The sequence below is a fragment of the Pipistrellus kuhlii genome, unplaced genomic scaffold (genome assembly GCF_014108245.1).
Source record: "Pipistrellus kuhlii isolate mPipKuh1 unplaced genomic scaffold, mPipKuh1.p scaffold_m20_p_55, whole genome shotgun sequence".
Taxonomy (NCBI): domain Eukaryota; kingdom Metazoa; phylum Chordata; class Mammalia; order Chiroptera; family Vespertilionidae; genus Pipistrellus; species Pipistrellus kuhlii.
The window spans coordinates 296,310-312,811 of NW_023425557.1; the positions used below are offsets into that span (position 1 = coordinate 296,310).

At 52.2% G+C, this 16,502-nt stretch overlaps 1 protein-coding gene across 1 annotated transcript; it reads right to left on the reverse strand.

The window, feature by feature from the left end:
* Positions 1-2,427: 2,427 nt before the first annotated feature.
* C5AR2 (complement C5a receptor 2) lies at positions 2,428-15,951 on the reverse strand. The gene is made up of 4 exons (XM_045573701.1): positions 15,490-15,951; positions 15,026-15,233; positions 5,136-5,224; positions 2,428-3,581 (listed from the first exon to the last, which is right to left on the reverse strand). The coding sequence occupies exon 4, from the start codon at positions 3,571-3,573 to the stop codon at positions 2,548-2,550; it is 1,026 nt and encodes a 341-aa protein (XP_045429657.1). The 5' UTR covers positions 3,574-3,581; positions 5,136-5,224; positions 15,026-15,233; positions 15,490-15,951; the 3' UTR covers positions 2,428-2,547.
* Between the last annotated feature and the right edge of the window lie 551 nt (positions 15,952-16,502).

A 16,502-nucleotide genomic window follows, 5' to 3' on the forward strand; every position in this document is an offset into this window, starting at 1 on the left:
ACAGGAACTTTGCAGGCCAGAAGGGACTGGCAAAAACAAAACTATATATATATATATATATATATATATATATATATATATATATATATTCAAATTAATGAGAAACAAGGACCTACAATCAAGATTACTCTTCCTAACAAAACTACCCTGTTTCCCCGAAAATAAGACAGTGTCTTATATTAATTTTTGCTCCCAAAGATGCGCTAGGTCTTATTTTCAGGGGATGTCTCATTTTTCCATGAAGAAGAATACGGCACACATTTATTGTTAAATGAAAATAAAGGAAATTTATTACCTGTATACAGTACGGTAGTACAGTAGTTGTCAACACAAACCAGACAAACTGTGAATCCTACAGTATCAAGAATTTACTCATTTATTCAATGACAATCATGTCATCATCTTCTGGAACATCATCATAACAATCCAATTCCTGAATTTCCTGGTGAATTTCTTGTGACTCCATTTCTTTCAGAATCAGTGGACCAAATCTCTCATGTTTAGCCTAGGGGGGCCTTATTTTCGGGGGGATGCCTTATATTTCACTCAGAAGGAAACCTGTAAGTAGGTCTTATTTTCGGAGGATGTCTTATTTTCCTGGAAACACGGTATCATCTAGAATAGAAGGACATATAAAGAACTTTCTAGACAAGAAAAATCTAAAGGAATTCATCACCGCCAAACCAGTATTACATGTTAAAGGGTCTTCTTTAAGAAGAAGAAGAAAAATAAATTAAACATATGAACAATAAAATGCCAATAAATACATATTTATCAAAATTGAATCCAAAGATCAAAATAGACGAACAAGTAGAACAGAAACATTCATAGGTACAGAAGACATTTTGATGGTTACTAAATAGGAGGAGGGTCGGGGAGGTGGGTGGAAAAGATGAAGGGATTAAGAAGTACAAATTGAGGGGAAAAGAGACATGTAATACTTTACAATAAAAAAAAAATTTTTAAGGAAGTACAAATGGACAGTTACAAAATAGTCATGCGGATGTGAAGTACAACATAGGGCATACAATCAGTTATATCTTAATGACTAGATATGTTGTCATATGGGCACAGGATATATTGGGATGATTACTTAGTAAGTTACATAATGTCTCCCTGGGGTGTACAACCTGACACTAATATAGTAATGTATGTGAACTGCAATTGAAAAATAAAAAATTATTTTTAAAAAGGAGATTAGCCGAAACCAGCTTGGCTCAGTGGATAGAGCGTCGGCCTTCGTACTGAAAGGTCCCAGGTTCGATTCCGGTCAAGGGCATGTGCCTTGGTTGCAGGCATATCTCCCGTGAGGGGTGTGCAGGAGGCAGCTGATGGATGATTCTCTCTGATCGATGTTTCTAACTCTCTGTCCCTCTTTCTTCCTCTCTGTAAAAAATCAATTTAAAAAAAAAAAAAAAAATATATATATATATATATATATATATATATATATATTTTTTTTTTTTTTTTAAAGGAATTAAAGTGGCCCAGATGTCACCCTTGGGGGATTTACAGTGTGGCTGGGAACTTGTATTCCGGGAAGTCGGAAAAGAGAAGCACACTGCTTCCTCCCTGGGAAGGGGATGCGTCAGGGAGGGCTCGCTGGAGAAAGTGCTGTTGGAACAAGGCATCGGAGGAGAATCTCGCTGATTAAGGAGGGCGTGGACACTGGAGTCCAGTGAACATGGGATCCGATCTCGGCTCTGTCATTCCCTTGCAGTGTGGCCTTGGGCAAATGACCTCCCGCCCTGGGCCTCAGCTTCTAACACGAAGCCTCTCCCTCGCGCTCCCTGGTGGTTGTAAGGATGACCGGAAAGGAAAACTGGGTAACGTGCTGTCTTGGAGCAACGACTCTACACTCAGGTGCCACTGCTGTGTGATTTAAAGGATCTGAACAGCCCAGGCCGGGGTGGCTGGGAGTCAGCCCATGCACCAGGAGGTTGTTGGTTCGATTCCTTGGTCAGGGCACATGCCAGGTTGTGGGCTCAGTCCCTAGGAGGGGGTGTGCAGGAGGCAGCTGGTCGATGATTCTCTCTCATCGATATTTCTAACTATCCCTCTCTCTTCCTCTCTGTAAAATATCAATAAAATATATTTTTTTTAAAAAAAGGGGGAGAGGGATATCAAGTTAGAAACATTGATGAGAGAGAAACGTTGACCAGTTACCTCCTGCACACCCCCTACTGGGTATGTGCCTGCAATCAAGATACAGGCCAGAATCGAACCTGGGACCCTTCAGTCCGCAGGCTGACGCTCTATCCACTGAGCCAAACCAGTTAGGGCAAGATATATATATATACACACCGGGGGTGTGTGTGTGTGTGTGTGTGTGTGTGTGTGTATCGGTGTATATATATACATATACATATATATACATACATACATATATATATATGTGTGTGTGTGTGTGTGTGTGTGTGTGTTTTTAAAGGAACGTTTGTGAATAAAGGGATAAATGACCATAGCCTTGAACCTCTGACCCTCCCTCTGCCTGAGGCCAGTTCCGTGACGTGGGATCGCAGGACACCCACCGGTTTTCCCTGCGACCTACACCGCCACCTCGGAGACCAGGTCGTGGCTGGTGGATTTCTCGCTGACGGCGCTCTCCTCCTGGCTCCGGGGCCCCTGCAGGGCCCAGCGGCAGGCGGCCGGCAGCGAGCGGCAGAGCCGGGCCCGCCCGAAGTACAGGAAGAGCGCGGGGTTGAGGCAGCTGTGGGCCAGGGCCAGGCCCGCCACCAGCGGCTCGGCCTGCAGGGCCCGGGCCAGCAGCCGGGAGCCCGGGGCGGCCAGGGCCAGCACCAGCCCCAGCAGGTGGTAGGGGGCCCAGCACAGGAAGAAGCCCGCCACCACGGCCGTGCCCAGCGGCCAGCGGCGGGGGGCGGCGCGGCACAGGAGGGCGCCCTGGCAGCCCGCCACCACGGCCAGCGGCCCTAGGAAGCCGAACAGGAACCGGGCGGCGGCCACGGCGCCCTCGGCCAGCGCAGAGCCGCCGTAGTCCACCACGCACTCCAGCCGGGCCGGGTAGTGCTCCCGGTGCAGCCGGCGGAAGACGGCCGAGGGCAGGGTCAGCAGCAGGGCCAGGGCCCAGGCCGCCCCGCAGGCCAGGCGCACCCGGCAGGCCCGGCGATCGGGCGCCCCGCCGGCCGGCCGCAGGGCCAGGAGGCAGAGGTCGGCGCTGAGGGCCGCCAGCAGCAGCACGCTGGTGAACATGGTCAGCAGGATGGCCGAGGGCAGCGCCCGGCAGCCCACGGCCCCGTAGGGCCATGCGCCGCCCAGCGCCGCGGGCACCGCCAGCACCGGCAGGGACAGGCAGCAGAGCAGGTCGGCCGCGGCCAGGTGGAGGAACCAGGCGGCCCCGGCCCGGTGCCGGGCCTCTTGGTGGCTCGCCCAGGCCACCATGGCGTTGCCCGGCACCCCGGCCAGGAAGACCACGGCGTAGAGCAGGAGGGGGGCCACGCGGAGAGGGCCGATGGCCTGGCAGATGCCCTCGGCGCAGTCCACGGGGAAGTCCGAGACCTCGGAGCCGTAGTGGCCGTAATCGTAGTCGCCGCCGTCGGCAGACGCGTTCTCCATCCCGACGCCTGGGCGGGAGACAGGAGCCAGGGAACCTGGGTCAGGGACACGCTCCCGCCCAGGGAATCCTCCGGTGCGGGACCCCGGCCCAGCGGGATCTCGGGAGCTAGGCGGTGAGCCCTGGCTGGTGTGGCTCAGCGGACAGGGCACTGGCCTGCGGCCCGAAGGGTCCCGGGTTCGATTCCGGTCAAGGGCGCGTACCCGGGTTGGAGGCTCCTCCCGGGCCCAGGTCCAGGTTAGGGCGATGTTTCTCTCACATCGATGTTTCTCTCTGTCTTTCCCTCTCTCTTCCGCCCTCTCTAAAAGTCAGTGTAAAAATATTCCCCGAATAAGGATTTTAAAAAATGTTTTATTGATTTTTTTTTTTTCTACAGAGAGGAGGATAGAAGGTTAGAGAGTTAGAAACATCGATGAGAGAGAATCATCGATCAGCTGCCTCTTGCACACCCCCTACTGGGGATGTGCCCGCAACCAAGGCACATGCCCTTGACTGGAATCGAACCCGGGACCTTTCAGTCTGCAGGCCGACGCTCTATCCACTGAGCCACACTGGTTTCGGCCAGAACAAGGATTTTTTTTTTTTTTTTTTTTTTTTAAAGAAAAGAAACTAGGATAAGACAATGTTGGGAAGCCGGTGTGTCTGAATACTGGGCTTCCAGCAATCCCAGTGGACTAGCTCACTAGCATTTGGAATTTTAGAATATACCAACTCTAGTCTGTCAGAATCCTGGAACTGTAGAATGCAAGGTCAGAGCAGTGGCCGGGGAGCATTCTGGAAATTCTAAAACAAGACGGTATTAGACTCTCTGCTGAGGAACATCTCGGAACTCGAGAATATTACAATGCCAGGACACGATCGTGATTTAAAAAAAAAAACACAAAAAACAAACAAACCTAGGAATCCTGCCCTAGCCAGTTTAGCTCAGTGGATAGAGCATTGGCCTGGGGACTGAAGGGCCCTGCTTCCATTCTGGCCCAGGGCACAGGCCTGAGTTGCAGGCTCGGACCCTAGTAAGGGATGTGCAGGAGGCAGCCGATCAATGATTCCCTCTCATCACTGATGTTTCTGTCTCTCTCGCTGCCTCTCCGAAAACAATAAAAAATGTATTTTTTTATAAAAAGAAAAAAGATCTTGGAATTCTGAAACTCGACACCCCTGGAGCCGTGGCCAGCTGTTCTCCGGAATCGCGGCAGTGCGCTGTCCTGCGGAACTCCCACGCTGGCGGAACAGTTCCGTGTCTGTGCCGTCCGCCGCGGCCGCCGCCAGCACAGGGCCGCTGAGCAAGGGAGACGGGCCCGGCCACCGTGGATTGGTCCTGAGCACCGAAAGGTCGCCAGTTCAATTCCCAGTCAGGGCACAAGGCTGGGTGGTGGGCTCAATCCCAGCAGGGAGCCTGCAGGGGGCAGCAGATCGATATTTCTTCTCTCCCTCTCCCTCTCGTGTCCTCTCTCAAATCAACAGAAACATATTTAAAAAAGAAATAGGGCCATGGAGACTGAGGAAGTAAACATTTTACTCCATTTAAATGTATGTCAATAGCTACCCCTGGCGAGTGGCTTACCTTATCGGACCATCAAGTTCTAGCTGGTTAACTTGTCAGAACACTCGCCTATCAGCCACATGGAATTCTGGGATTTAAAACCCCGGAACCTGAGAGGGAACCAGTTGAGAGGGAAAGGTTAATATGTATTCAGAGCAAAAGTGTTTGACCTGGCTCCTCTTCGTCTGTATTTTCAAATCTGAGTGCAATGGAAATGTACCTTTAGAGCAATTTTCCCTTCTGTTTGTTCTTCTGTTTTTGTTCATCTTCACCTGAGGATATTATTTCCATTGATTTTTAGAGAGTGTGTGGGAGAGAGAGAGAGTGTATGAGAGAGAGAGAGAGAGAGAGAGAGAGAGAGAGAGAGAGAGAGAGAGAAAGAAACATCGATCAATTGCCTCCCACAAGTTCCCCAACCAGGGATCAAACGCGAAACCTAGGTATGTGCCCTGACTGGGAATCAAACCTGCATCCTTTCAGTGTCCAGGAGGATGCTCCAACCACTGAGCCACCCAGCCAGCGGCCCCCCTCACCACCCCCCCCCCCGTTTGTTTGGTTTTGTGTGTGTGTGTGTGTGTGTGTGTGTGTGTGTTTTAACATAAATGAGATCCTAGGAAAACATGCAGACAGCAAAGGCACACCTCACACAGGGACACTCTCTGGGTTTCCCAACCCGAGCACACCTGAGTAGCCAACAGCCATGTTGAGAAACAGATGTTTCTAGAATCCCATCGGGGCAATGTTAAAAAGTAATGATAGCGTTGGGTAAGCAGGGAAACAACATTAATTCTCTACAATTCATTCATTCATTCATTCATTCATTCGTTCGTTCGTTTATTCAATACAACTTTCTCCATTGTCATCGCTGGACACCCAGCAAGGGACAGACAGACAGAAACCCCATTTCCCTTGGGTCTGCCACTCTTGTGAGAGGAGTCAGGGGGGAAAAATAAGCAAAATACTAAATATTTCCGAAGGTGAGAAACGCTATGGGGGGGGGGGGGGGAGAGGGAAGAGAGAGAGAGGGAAAGAGAGAGAGAGAGAGGAGAGAGAGGGAAAGAGAGGGAAATCACACAGGAATTTTTAATTCCCTCTGTTGGCATTTTGAACGAGTGGTCAGGGAGGGCTTCTTGGAGGAGGTGACGTCTGAGCAAAGCCATACAGGAGGTGAGAGGGCGCTGGGTAGGGTTTCGGGGAGACTTCGAGGAGGAGGGGCCCTGAGGGAGGAACGTGGTCACGGCCACATGCAGGGAACATCAGCGTGGCCCGCGTGGCAGATGAGGAGATTCAGAACAGAGAGCTATCAGGGGCCACGTGGGCCGTTTCCGACCTTATCTTTTATTCCGTGTGAGCTGGGCGGGTCCTGAGCAGAGAAGCGACACCATCTATCAATATCACAGCAATAATAATTATGGTTGTTATTTGGGCACAGCTCCAGAACTTTTGGCCTTAATCCAGGCCCTTTGATGGAGACACTGTGCCATCCACAGAGAAAAGAGGGTTACCAACTGCAGCCGGAAGGAATCGGCTGGACAGAAGCAAGCCCCTGACAGACCAGATGATTGGTGGACCCTCCAGATGACAAGACTGTTGGTCCCAGAGGCTCTAGGTCAGAGTTGCCCGGTGACACCAGGTTACCCACTTAAGTGTCACCAAGACTTCTGAGCTTCTGTGAGGCAGAGTTGCTAGAAGTACTGTCTGTGCACAGGTAAGTGCTAAGCAAGGTAAGGGGGTCCCCCTGGGAATTCGGGTCCCAGGGAACTTCCCCAGGAGACCATTGGCAGGTGGATTTCAGAGATTAAACCACCAGCATTAAGGTCTAGTTTCTGTAGACACTTCAGATTAGGTTGAGGTATACCCCACTATCAGATAACAGCCCCACCTTGGTAGCTAAGGTATCACAGAGTATAGCTCTAGCCTTAGGACAGGCAAGTGAGACTCTGGAAAAAGGGTTTAGCTAAATGTGTCTTAGAATTGGTGAAAATTGGACCAAACCCCTGTCCTTTGCCCTCTTGAGGGCCAGGACCCCTTACTGGGACAAGTTTCCCCTTTTTGGGAGGGAATCATGTATGGTAACCATTTTCTTGCTCAAGTCCTTACAGGCTCTGCAGTTTGCTTGTTCCAGATGCACTGCCAGTGCCCACCGCAGACCCTGTAGCCCTGGAACTCAATGTGGGTAAAGAAATTTGCTGCCCAAGGACTCAAAGGGATGCTGCACTGTTATCCTGAGCACGCCCACTGCTGTTGAAGTAGATGGCACCCAGACCTGACTACATGACTCCCAGCTCCTGCGTGGCCTGGATCCTGGCAACTACAGGCCAGGAGGAGAACTGATGCTTGAGGAGGGGAACTGGACTTCAGTGAGGACAATACTGATGGAAACTGTGGTACTAAGGCTCTTGGTAACTGTATTTGTTGTTTATGCTGAAAGAAAGTAGGCTGGTCAATGATTTGACTCAGGCACATTAGACAAGGGGGGAATGAAAGGGCAGGGCAGGGCGAGGATGGGCTCCTGACTCCACTGTGGGGCAGAGCGGAGTTATCCTCCATTTTGTAATTGAACCCTAGCCCTCACCCAACCAATCAGGGTTAGCAAAGGCAGTGATATCACCACCGACCGGAGTAAAACCCCTGGACTGAGCAAAATTCGCTCTCTCTTCCCCCATGCTGCTGGCGTGAGTGGGACAGAGCCCATGCTAGCATGAAAAAGGCTCTTTTGTTTATTGCATCGGACTCGGCTCCCTGGTGGTCCTTGGGGATCATGAAGTCTGGGCGTAACAGTCATGACTTTAGAAGAAATATTAACTTTATTTTTGCTTGCATTTGCCAAGTATATCTTTGTCAACCTTTCTGAATCACTTTGTTTTAGAGAATTCTTATGTTGAATTTTACTTTGTAATATAATGTTCAATTCCTATTTTAATTAAAAAAATAAATAAATAGCCAAGACCGGTTTGGCTCAATGGATAGAGCATTGGCTTGGGGACTGAAGGGTCCCGGGTTCGATTCCGGTCAAGGGCATGTACCTTGGTTGCGGGCATATCCCCAGTAGGGGGTGTGCAAGAGGCAGTTGATCGATGACTCTCTCTCATCGATGTTTCTAACTCTCTATCTCTCTCCCTTCCTCTCTGTACAAAATCAATAAAATATATTGAAAAAATAATAAATAAATAAATAAATAAATAAAATAATAATTATGGTTGTTGGTATGATTATTAACGTAGTTCTTAGAAGCCATTATCTACTGCACACTTTGTGTTATGTGCTGGGCATTGCTCCAAGCACCGTTACACATCGAATTGTTTAATCTTTATAACAACCCTCTGGGTTTTTTAAAAATATATCTTATTGATTTTTTTTAGAGAGGAAGGGAGAGAGATAGTTAGAAACATCAAAGAGAAAGAAACATCGATCAGCTGCCTCCTGCACACCCCCCACTGGGGATGTGCCTGCAACCAAGGTACATGCCCTTGATTGGAATCGAACCTGGGACCCTTCAGTCTGCAGGCCGACGCTCTATCCACTGAGCCCAACTGGTTAGGGCCAACCCTCTAGTTTTTTCTTTTGTGTGTGTGTGTGTTTTTTTTTAAATATATTTTATTGATTTTCTACAGAGAGGAAGAGAGAGGGATAGAGAGCTAGAAACATCGATGAGAGAGAAACATCGATCAGCTGCATCCTACACATGCCCTACTGGGGATGTACCCTCCACCAAGGTACATGCCCTTGACCAGAATCGAACCTGGGACCCTTCAGTCCGCAGGCCGACGCTCTATCCACTGAGCCAAACCGGTGAGGGCCAGCCGTCTGGTTTTAATGCCACCGTGATACCCATTCTGCAGATGAGGAGACCGAGGCACAGAGAGTTAAGTAACTTATCTAAGGTGGCTCAGCTAAGCAAGAAGCAGAGTTGAGTTTCAAACCGTGTTAGCCCCACTCTGGTACTCCGGGCCCTAGAATATCATCATCCCAAAACCTTAGACTCGGGAGGGCTACAGGCAGGACAGCCAGTGGCCGCAGCAGGTGGGGCTCTGTGGCTCGGTTTCGGTTAGTCTGAGGAATGAGAGGCACCCTGGTGAGCCTGCCTCACCGGTTTGGTGAGGCCTCGGGGAGTTACTGTGTGAGAGGCATGTGGCACAGAGCGAAAACTGGGGTAACTGGGGTAACTGGGGGAGCTGGGGAGCTGGGGAGCTGGGGGATTCCTCGGGGGGCCTGACTCTGAGGCTCGCTGCTGACCTGGGCTGGCAAGCTGGTGCTGCCCAGAGTTCCCGTCAGGGCTGCCAAAACAGGAAAGGCGGAGGGGAAGTTGGGGCGCGCCCCCCCCTGGTTCCCTCCCTCCTGCAAAAGCGAAGGAGAAGCTGAGCAGCCGCTGAGAGGCCCGCCCTTTGAAGTTGGAATGTGCTGGAAGAAGGGCACTCTATTCCCGTATTTCCGACCTGGAGTGACCCCGTGCGAGCTTTCAAAACCCAAACCCTCGGAGCCCTGGCCGGGCCAGGCGGTGAGAGCGTCTCCCGGACGCACCGGGCTGCAGTGGATCCCAGTCAGGGCACAGATAAGAAACAGCCAATGCGGGCACAACAGGGGGAACCGCCCTGGCTGGTTTGGCTCAGTGGATAGAGCGTCGGCCGACGAATTGAAAGGTCCCGGGTTCGATTCCAGTCAGGGCACAGATAAGAAACAGCCAATGCGGGCACAACAGGGGGAACCGCCCTGGCTGGTTTGGCTCAGTGGATAGAGCGTCGGCCGACGGATTGAAAGGTCCCGGGTTCGATTCCAGTCAGGGCACAGATAAGAAACAGCCAATGCGGGCACAACAGGGGGAACCGCCCTGGCTGGTTTGGCTCAGTGGATAGAGCGTCGGCCGACGGATTGAAAGGTCCCGGGTTCGATTCCAGTCAGGGCACAGATAAGAAACAGCCAATGCGGGCACCAACAGGGGGAACCGCCCTGGCTGGTTTGGCTCAGTGGATAGAGCGTCGGCCGACGGATTGAAAGGTCCCGGGTTCGATTCCAGTCAGGGCACAGATAAGAAACAGCCAATGCGGGCACCAACAGGGGGAACCGCCCTGGCTGGTTTGGCTCAGTGGATAGAGCGTCGGCCGACGGATTGAAAGGTCCCGGGTTCGATTCCAGTCAAGGGCACATGCCCGGGTTGCAGATCCCCAGTACGGGGTGTGCAGGAGGCAGCCGATCAGTGATTCTCTCTCACCATTGATGCTTCTCTCTCTCCCTCTCCCTTTCTCTCTGAAATCAATAAAATATATTTAAAAAATAAATAAATAAGTGGAACAGCAAAGCAATGTCTCTCTCTCTCTCTATTTATGTTCATCCTCACCTGAGGATATTTTCCCCATTGATTTCTGGAGAGAGTGGAAGGGAGGCAGGGGGAGAGAGGGAGAGAGAGAGAGAGAGAGAGAGAGAGAGAGAGAGAGAGAGAGAGATATGAGAGAGCACATGCCCAGACTGGGGCCAGGAATCAAACCCACAGCGCAGATACATGCCCTTGACCTGGCATTGAAACCAAGACCCTTCAATGCAAAGGCTGGTGTTCTAACCATTTAGCAACACTGGCCAGGACCCTTCCTCTCTTTAAAAATCAATCAATCAATGAATCAATTAATTAATTAAAAAGTAAAGCATTAGCCCATTTAGCTCAGTGGACAGAGCATCGGCTTGTGGACTGAAAGGTCCCGGGTTCGATTCTGGTCAAGGGCACATGCCCAGGTTGTGGGAGGTCAATCCTCAGCAGGGGGCATGCAGGAGGCAGTCAATCAATGATCCTCTCTCATCAATGATGCTTCCCTCTCTCTTTCCTTCTCCCTTTCTCTCTGAAATCAAGAAAAATATCTATTTTTTAAAGTTCTTTAAAAATTATTTTTAAACTCTTCCTGGCTGGGTGGCTTAGTGGGTTGGAGCAGCATCCGGTGCCCCAAAAGGTGGTAACCTCGATTCCCTGTCAGGGCACATCCTTAGGTTTGGGGTTCCATCCCTCTTCTGGGGTGTATGGCAAGCAACTAATCAATGTTTCTCTCTCATGTGGATGTTTCTCTTCCCCCGAGCCTTCTCTCTCTCTAAAAATCAATAGAAACATATCCTTGAGTGAGGATTTTCTTTTTAATTAAAAACTTAGCCGAAACCAGTTTGGCTCAGTGGATAGAGCATCGGCCTGTGGACCAAAAGGTCCTGGGTTCGATTCCGGTCAAGGGCATGTACCTTGGTTGCGGGCACATCCCCGGTGGAAGGTGTGCAAGAGGCAGCTGGTCGATGATTTCTAACTCTCTATCCCTCTCCCTTCCTCTCTGTAAAAAAATCAATAAAATATATTTTTTAAAATACTTAAACTCTCACGAGCTGTGTGGCCTTGGGCACGACGCTTAACCTCTCTGTGCCTCCACTGGCCTCACCTGGCGGGTGTGGTGGGGATTCGCCGAGTTCATGGGCGTGAAGAGCTGAGTCCTCGGCGGCCTCCGGCGTGTGTGCGAGGCAGGCACTGCTCTCTACCCTCTGGGCCCACCCTCTCTCCCAGCCCCGAGACTCCCCCGGCTCTTAGCGATTAAAATCCGGAAAGTTCTCTGCGCGTAAGCAACTCTGTGTATGTTACTTCCCTTTTACTGCTGTGTTAAACAGAAATGGGAACAGTCAGCACCCACTGGCCATCGCTTAATCTTGTCTTTGATCTGTTTCCCTCTGCACACACAGACCCTCCTGCCTCCATAACTAACGGCTGCAGAGCCAGTGCGCTGTCTGGACCAGCCTCGTACGAAAGGACATTTAATGGCAATCCACGTGCAGCGTTATTGTCCTTTACAGTATAATAAAAGCATAGTTTTTATCATATGCAAATTGTCCCCCTGACTGGGAGGTCGCCCAGGAGTTCGGCCAGGGGGCGGGGCCGGCCAGGGGAAGGGAGGGAGGCACCCGGTAGCGGGTGGCAGCCAGCAGCCAGCAGCTTCTAGGGACCCTAGGCATCCATCAGCTGCCTCCTGCACACCCCTCACCAGGGATGTGCCGGCAACCAAGGTGCATGGCCTTGACAGGAATCGAACCTGGGACCTTTCAGTCCGCAGGCCTCTAGTTTTATATAATACAGTCTATTGGTAGGTCTCTATCTACATCTAAAACATCCTGCTTAATAAAAGAGTACTGGTCGATGTTTCTCTCTCATCGAAGTTTCTGGCTCTCTATCTCTCTCCCTTCCTCTCTGTAAAAAATCAATAAAATATATTAAAAAAAAAAAAGCCGAAGCCGGTTTGGCTCAGTGGTAGAGCGTCAGTCTGGGGACTGAAAGGTCCCAGGTTCGATTCCAGGCAAGGGCATGTACGTTGGTTGCGGGCACATCCCCAGTGGGGGGTGTGCAAGGGGCAGCTGGTCGATGTTTCTCTCTCATCGACGTTTCTGGCTCTCTATCTCTCTCCCTTCCTCTCTGTAAAAAATCAATAAAATATATTAAAAATAAAAAAATAAAAAAAATAAAAATAAAAGAGTAATGTGCAGATTAACCATCACTCTGCTACACCCACCAGCCATGCCCACCAGCCACGCCCACCAGCCCATCAGAGCGAGTATGCAAATAAACCCAACCAAGATGGCGACAGCCACAGAGAGCAGGGGGGAGGCTTGGGTTTCCCAGGCAATGGAGGAAGCCAAGCTTTCCCCCTGACCTTGCCGGCCTAGGCCTCCACTCAAGGCCACAAAGTGTCACTGATAGAAAGTAAACAAATCCAAACGGAGCTGGAAAGAGCATGAGGCTAGGTTTGCCCCCAGCAATGGAGGAAGCCAAGCTTTCCCCACACCCTGGCCGGCCCAGCCTCCGCTCCAGGCTACAAAGTGTCACTGATAGAAGATACATGAACCCCAACAGAAATGGCTGCGAACAGGAGGCTTGGCTCAGCTCTAGGCTACAAAGCTTTAATTGTACAAGGTAAATAAATCCAGAAACCAGGGCCTCCGCTTGGGTCACCAGGGGGTGTGGCCAGCCTGCAAACTACCACAGGCCCCTCGCCCAGGCCACCCACACCTGAAGGGAACCCCCACCCTGATCTGGGACACCCTTCAGGGCAAACCAGCTGGCCCTCACCCGTGCACCAGGCCTCTATCCTATCTAATAAAAGAGTAATATGCAGATAGACCATCACTCCAACACACAAGATGGCTGCCCCATGTGGTCAAAGATCCTGCCCCCATGTGGACACAAGATGGCCACCACAAGATGGCCAGCAGGGGAGTGCAGTTGGGAGGGACCAGGCCTGCAAGGGAGGGCAGTTGGAGGTGATCAACCTTGCAGGGGAGGGCAGTTAGGGGTGACCAGGCCTGAAGGAGAGGGCAGTTAGGGGTGACCAGGCTGGCAGGGGAGCAGTTAGGGGCGATCAGAAAGGCAGGCAGGCGAGCAGTTGGGAGCTAGCAGTCCTGGATTGTGAGAGGGATGTCCGACTGCCCGTTTAGGCCTGATCCCAGCAGGATCGGGTCTAAACAGACAGTCGGACATCCCTCTAGGGGTCCCAGATGGGAGAGGGTGCAGGCTGGGCTGAGGGACACCCCTCTCCCCGTCCCCATGCATGAATTTCGTGGACTGGGCCTCTAGTAATTATCATAATAATTTTATAATCATTCAAATAATAGATGAGGCGTAACCCTATGAAGTAAGTTATTATTATCTCCATTTCCCAGAATTATCCCCATTTCCTGGAGTGTCTGCTCTTCCTTGCCATGTCCGGCATCCCGAACGGTATCAGGCACACAGCGTGTGCTTATTGATATTTGACGGATACAATAATAAAGAGGGCCCGGCCCGCGTGGCTTAGTGTTTGAGTATCAACCTGTGAACCAGGAGGTTACGGTTCGATTCCCAGTCAGGAATAGACTCCTGGTTCCATGCCCGGTTTGCAGGCACGACCCCCCAGTGTGGGGTGTACAGAAGGCAGCGGATCAATGATTCTCTCTCGTCACTGATGTTTCTACCTCCCTCTTCCTCTCCCTTCCTCTTTGAACTCAATAAAAATATTTTTTAAGACCTAGCTGGTTTGGCTCAATGGATAGAGCATCATCAGCCTGCGGACTGAAGGGTCCCAGGTTGGATTCCAGTCCAGGGCATGTGCCTGAGTCACATGCTCGATCCCCAATAGAGGGCGTACAGGAGGCAGCGGATCAATGATTCTCTCTCATCATGGATGCTTCCGTCTCTCCCTCTCCCTTCCTCTCTGAAATCAATAAGAATATATTTTTAAATACATATATACTTTGAAATATATTTTATGGATTTTTTTTTTACGGAAAGGAAGGGAAAGGGATAGAGAGCTAGAAACATTGATGAGAGAGAAACATCCATCAGCTGCCTCCTGCACACCCCTCACCGGAGATGTGCCAGCAACCAAGGTGCATGTCCTTGACCGGAATCGAACCTGGGACCTTTCAGTCTGCAGTCCGACACTCTATCCACTGAGCCAAACCGGTTTCGGCTTAAATACATTTTTTAAAGAAAAATAATGATGATCACAATAACAAAGAGGGAAACTGAGGCACAGAGAAGCGACAGGGGTCACCCATGTGTGTGTGCGCGCGCGCGCGTGCCAGCCAGTCTGCCTGGAACCTCTGTTCGGGGGAAACCGTGGGGCACAAGGGAGATGAACAGACGGAGCCAGAAGACACGCGGGGCATGTTCGCAGCAGCCGGAGAGGGGGAATGAGCAGATACCCCCGCGGGAGGGGGGAGAAGCACACACCACGAGGAAGGTCCTAGGAGCAGAGCATGGGCCGGCGGGTTCCATGGGCGGAGAGACAGCCGGCACCCCGAGGAGAATCTACCGGCGACCCCATCACAGAGAGATACACCGGGCCAGAGGCTCCCATGGGGGTTGGGGGGTGGCAGGGGTGGGGCCCGGGGACGCTGGGATGAGCCCCGTGGCTGCCAGTTACCTGCGCGCTGCGCTCCTGGAGACGCTCTGTGCGCGCTGCTGGCCGGTGCGCGCCTGCCTCTCCGCGCGGAGGTTACAGGTTATGCGGGAACAGGAATCCAAGGGCCTGAGAAGTGGTGCAATCATCGGGTGCGAGGGCTCGCTCCTGGGCCCACGTGACCATGTGGTGGCTTTCCGGGAAGGTGCAGGCTGGAGAGCTTCCTGGACACCTGAGGGCGGTGATGTATTTGCATCCTCGGGGCGGCCTCCCCTCGGGCTGCCCCCCCTCCCCCACAGTCCAAGAGCCTGGGGTTCCGATGTGGATCCTAATGGGATGGTGACTAAGAGCCCGTTCCTCACATTCCGGGTCTGATGCCCAGATTCTGAAAAGAAGGAGACTCCGTGGCCAAGATTATGGACCCTCCCTGCCCCCGCCCCCGCCCCCCCCTCACCCCCTTCCTCCATCCCTCTCCCCTCCATCCTTACCGTCTCTTGCAAGAGGGCCCCGGATCTGGCCAAATGCCACCCGGGAGCAGGATCCAGGCCCTCAGCGGGGACCCTGCGGTCTGGGGTCTGGCACCTCGTGGGTCCCTGGAAGTGGGTCCTGTGTGCCCGGCTGCTGGGCACTGCACCTCCCGGCCCGCACACATCGCCTCCCCGGGGGGAAGCGGGAGTGGCCTTTCCCTCCTCCCGAGGTGTGTTTGTCCTGCGTTCTTCCCATGACTCACATCCCAAATTACTGGCCTGAGGTCAGGATGGCGTGGAGGGTGGAGAGCTGACCGGGTCCACGCCCGCTGTCCCAGTGTCTGTCGCCGGCTTCCCGGAAGCCAGACCTGCGGTGTGCGGTGTGACCCTGGAGGCCGGGGGTCGGTCGGGGAGAGGGCCCACCGTCCCCACGGGGCCCTGGCAGGCTTCCTCCCGGAGCACCCGCAGCCTGCCCCCCCCTCCTCCCAGCCTCCCAGGGTGTGCCCCCTTCCGGTCTGCCGGGCACAGCCCCGAGGACTGGCCAGGACTGCTCCTGCCCGGGTCCCCAGGGAGACAGCTCAGGGCCGAGTCCACAGAAAGGCCACAGCGATGACCACACAGCCGGGGCCCCGGTGGCAGACAGACACAGACTGGGCCGACGGAGGCAGGACAGCCAGAAGCTGGGAAAACTGGGCCCGGAGAAGGGGGAAACCAGACAGGACACTACGCGAGGCCAAACCACACACACACACACACACACACACACACACACACACACACGTGAGGCCAAACCACTGGAACAAAGTGCAGCCAGCTGGTGAATTGTTGTGGGGTAGAACCCTGGGTTCAAAATAAGACCACCGGAGGCTGGTTAATTAATTTAAAAAAGCAGGCAAGGATTTATTGAACTGGCCAGGACAGCCACAAGAGCACCACACGCAGGTGGACTCCAGACGACTGCCCCGTTTCAGGGGTAGGCAGTCCCTTTTAAAGGTTCAAACCACAGGAATTTTCCTTTGTTCTAAATTCTAAAT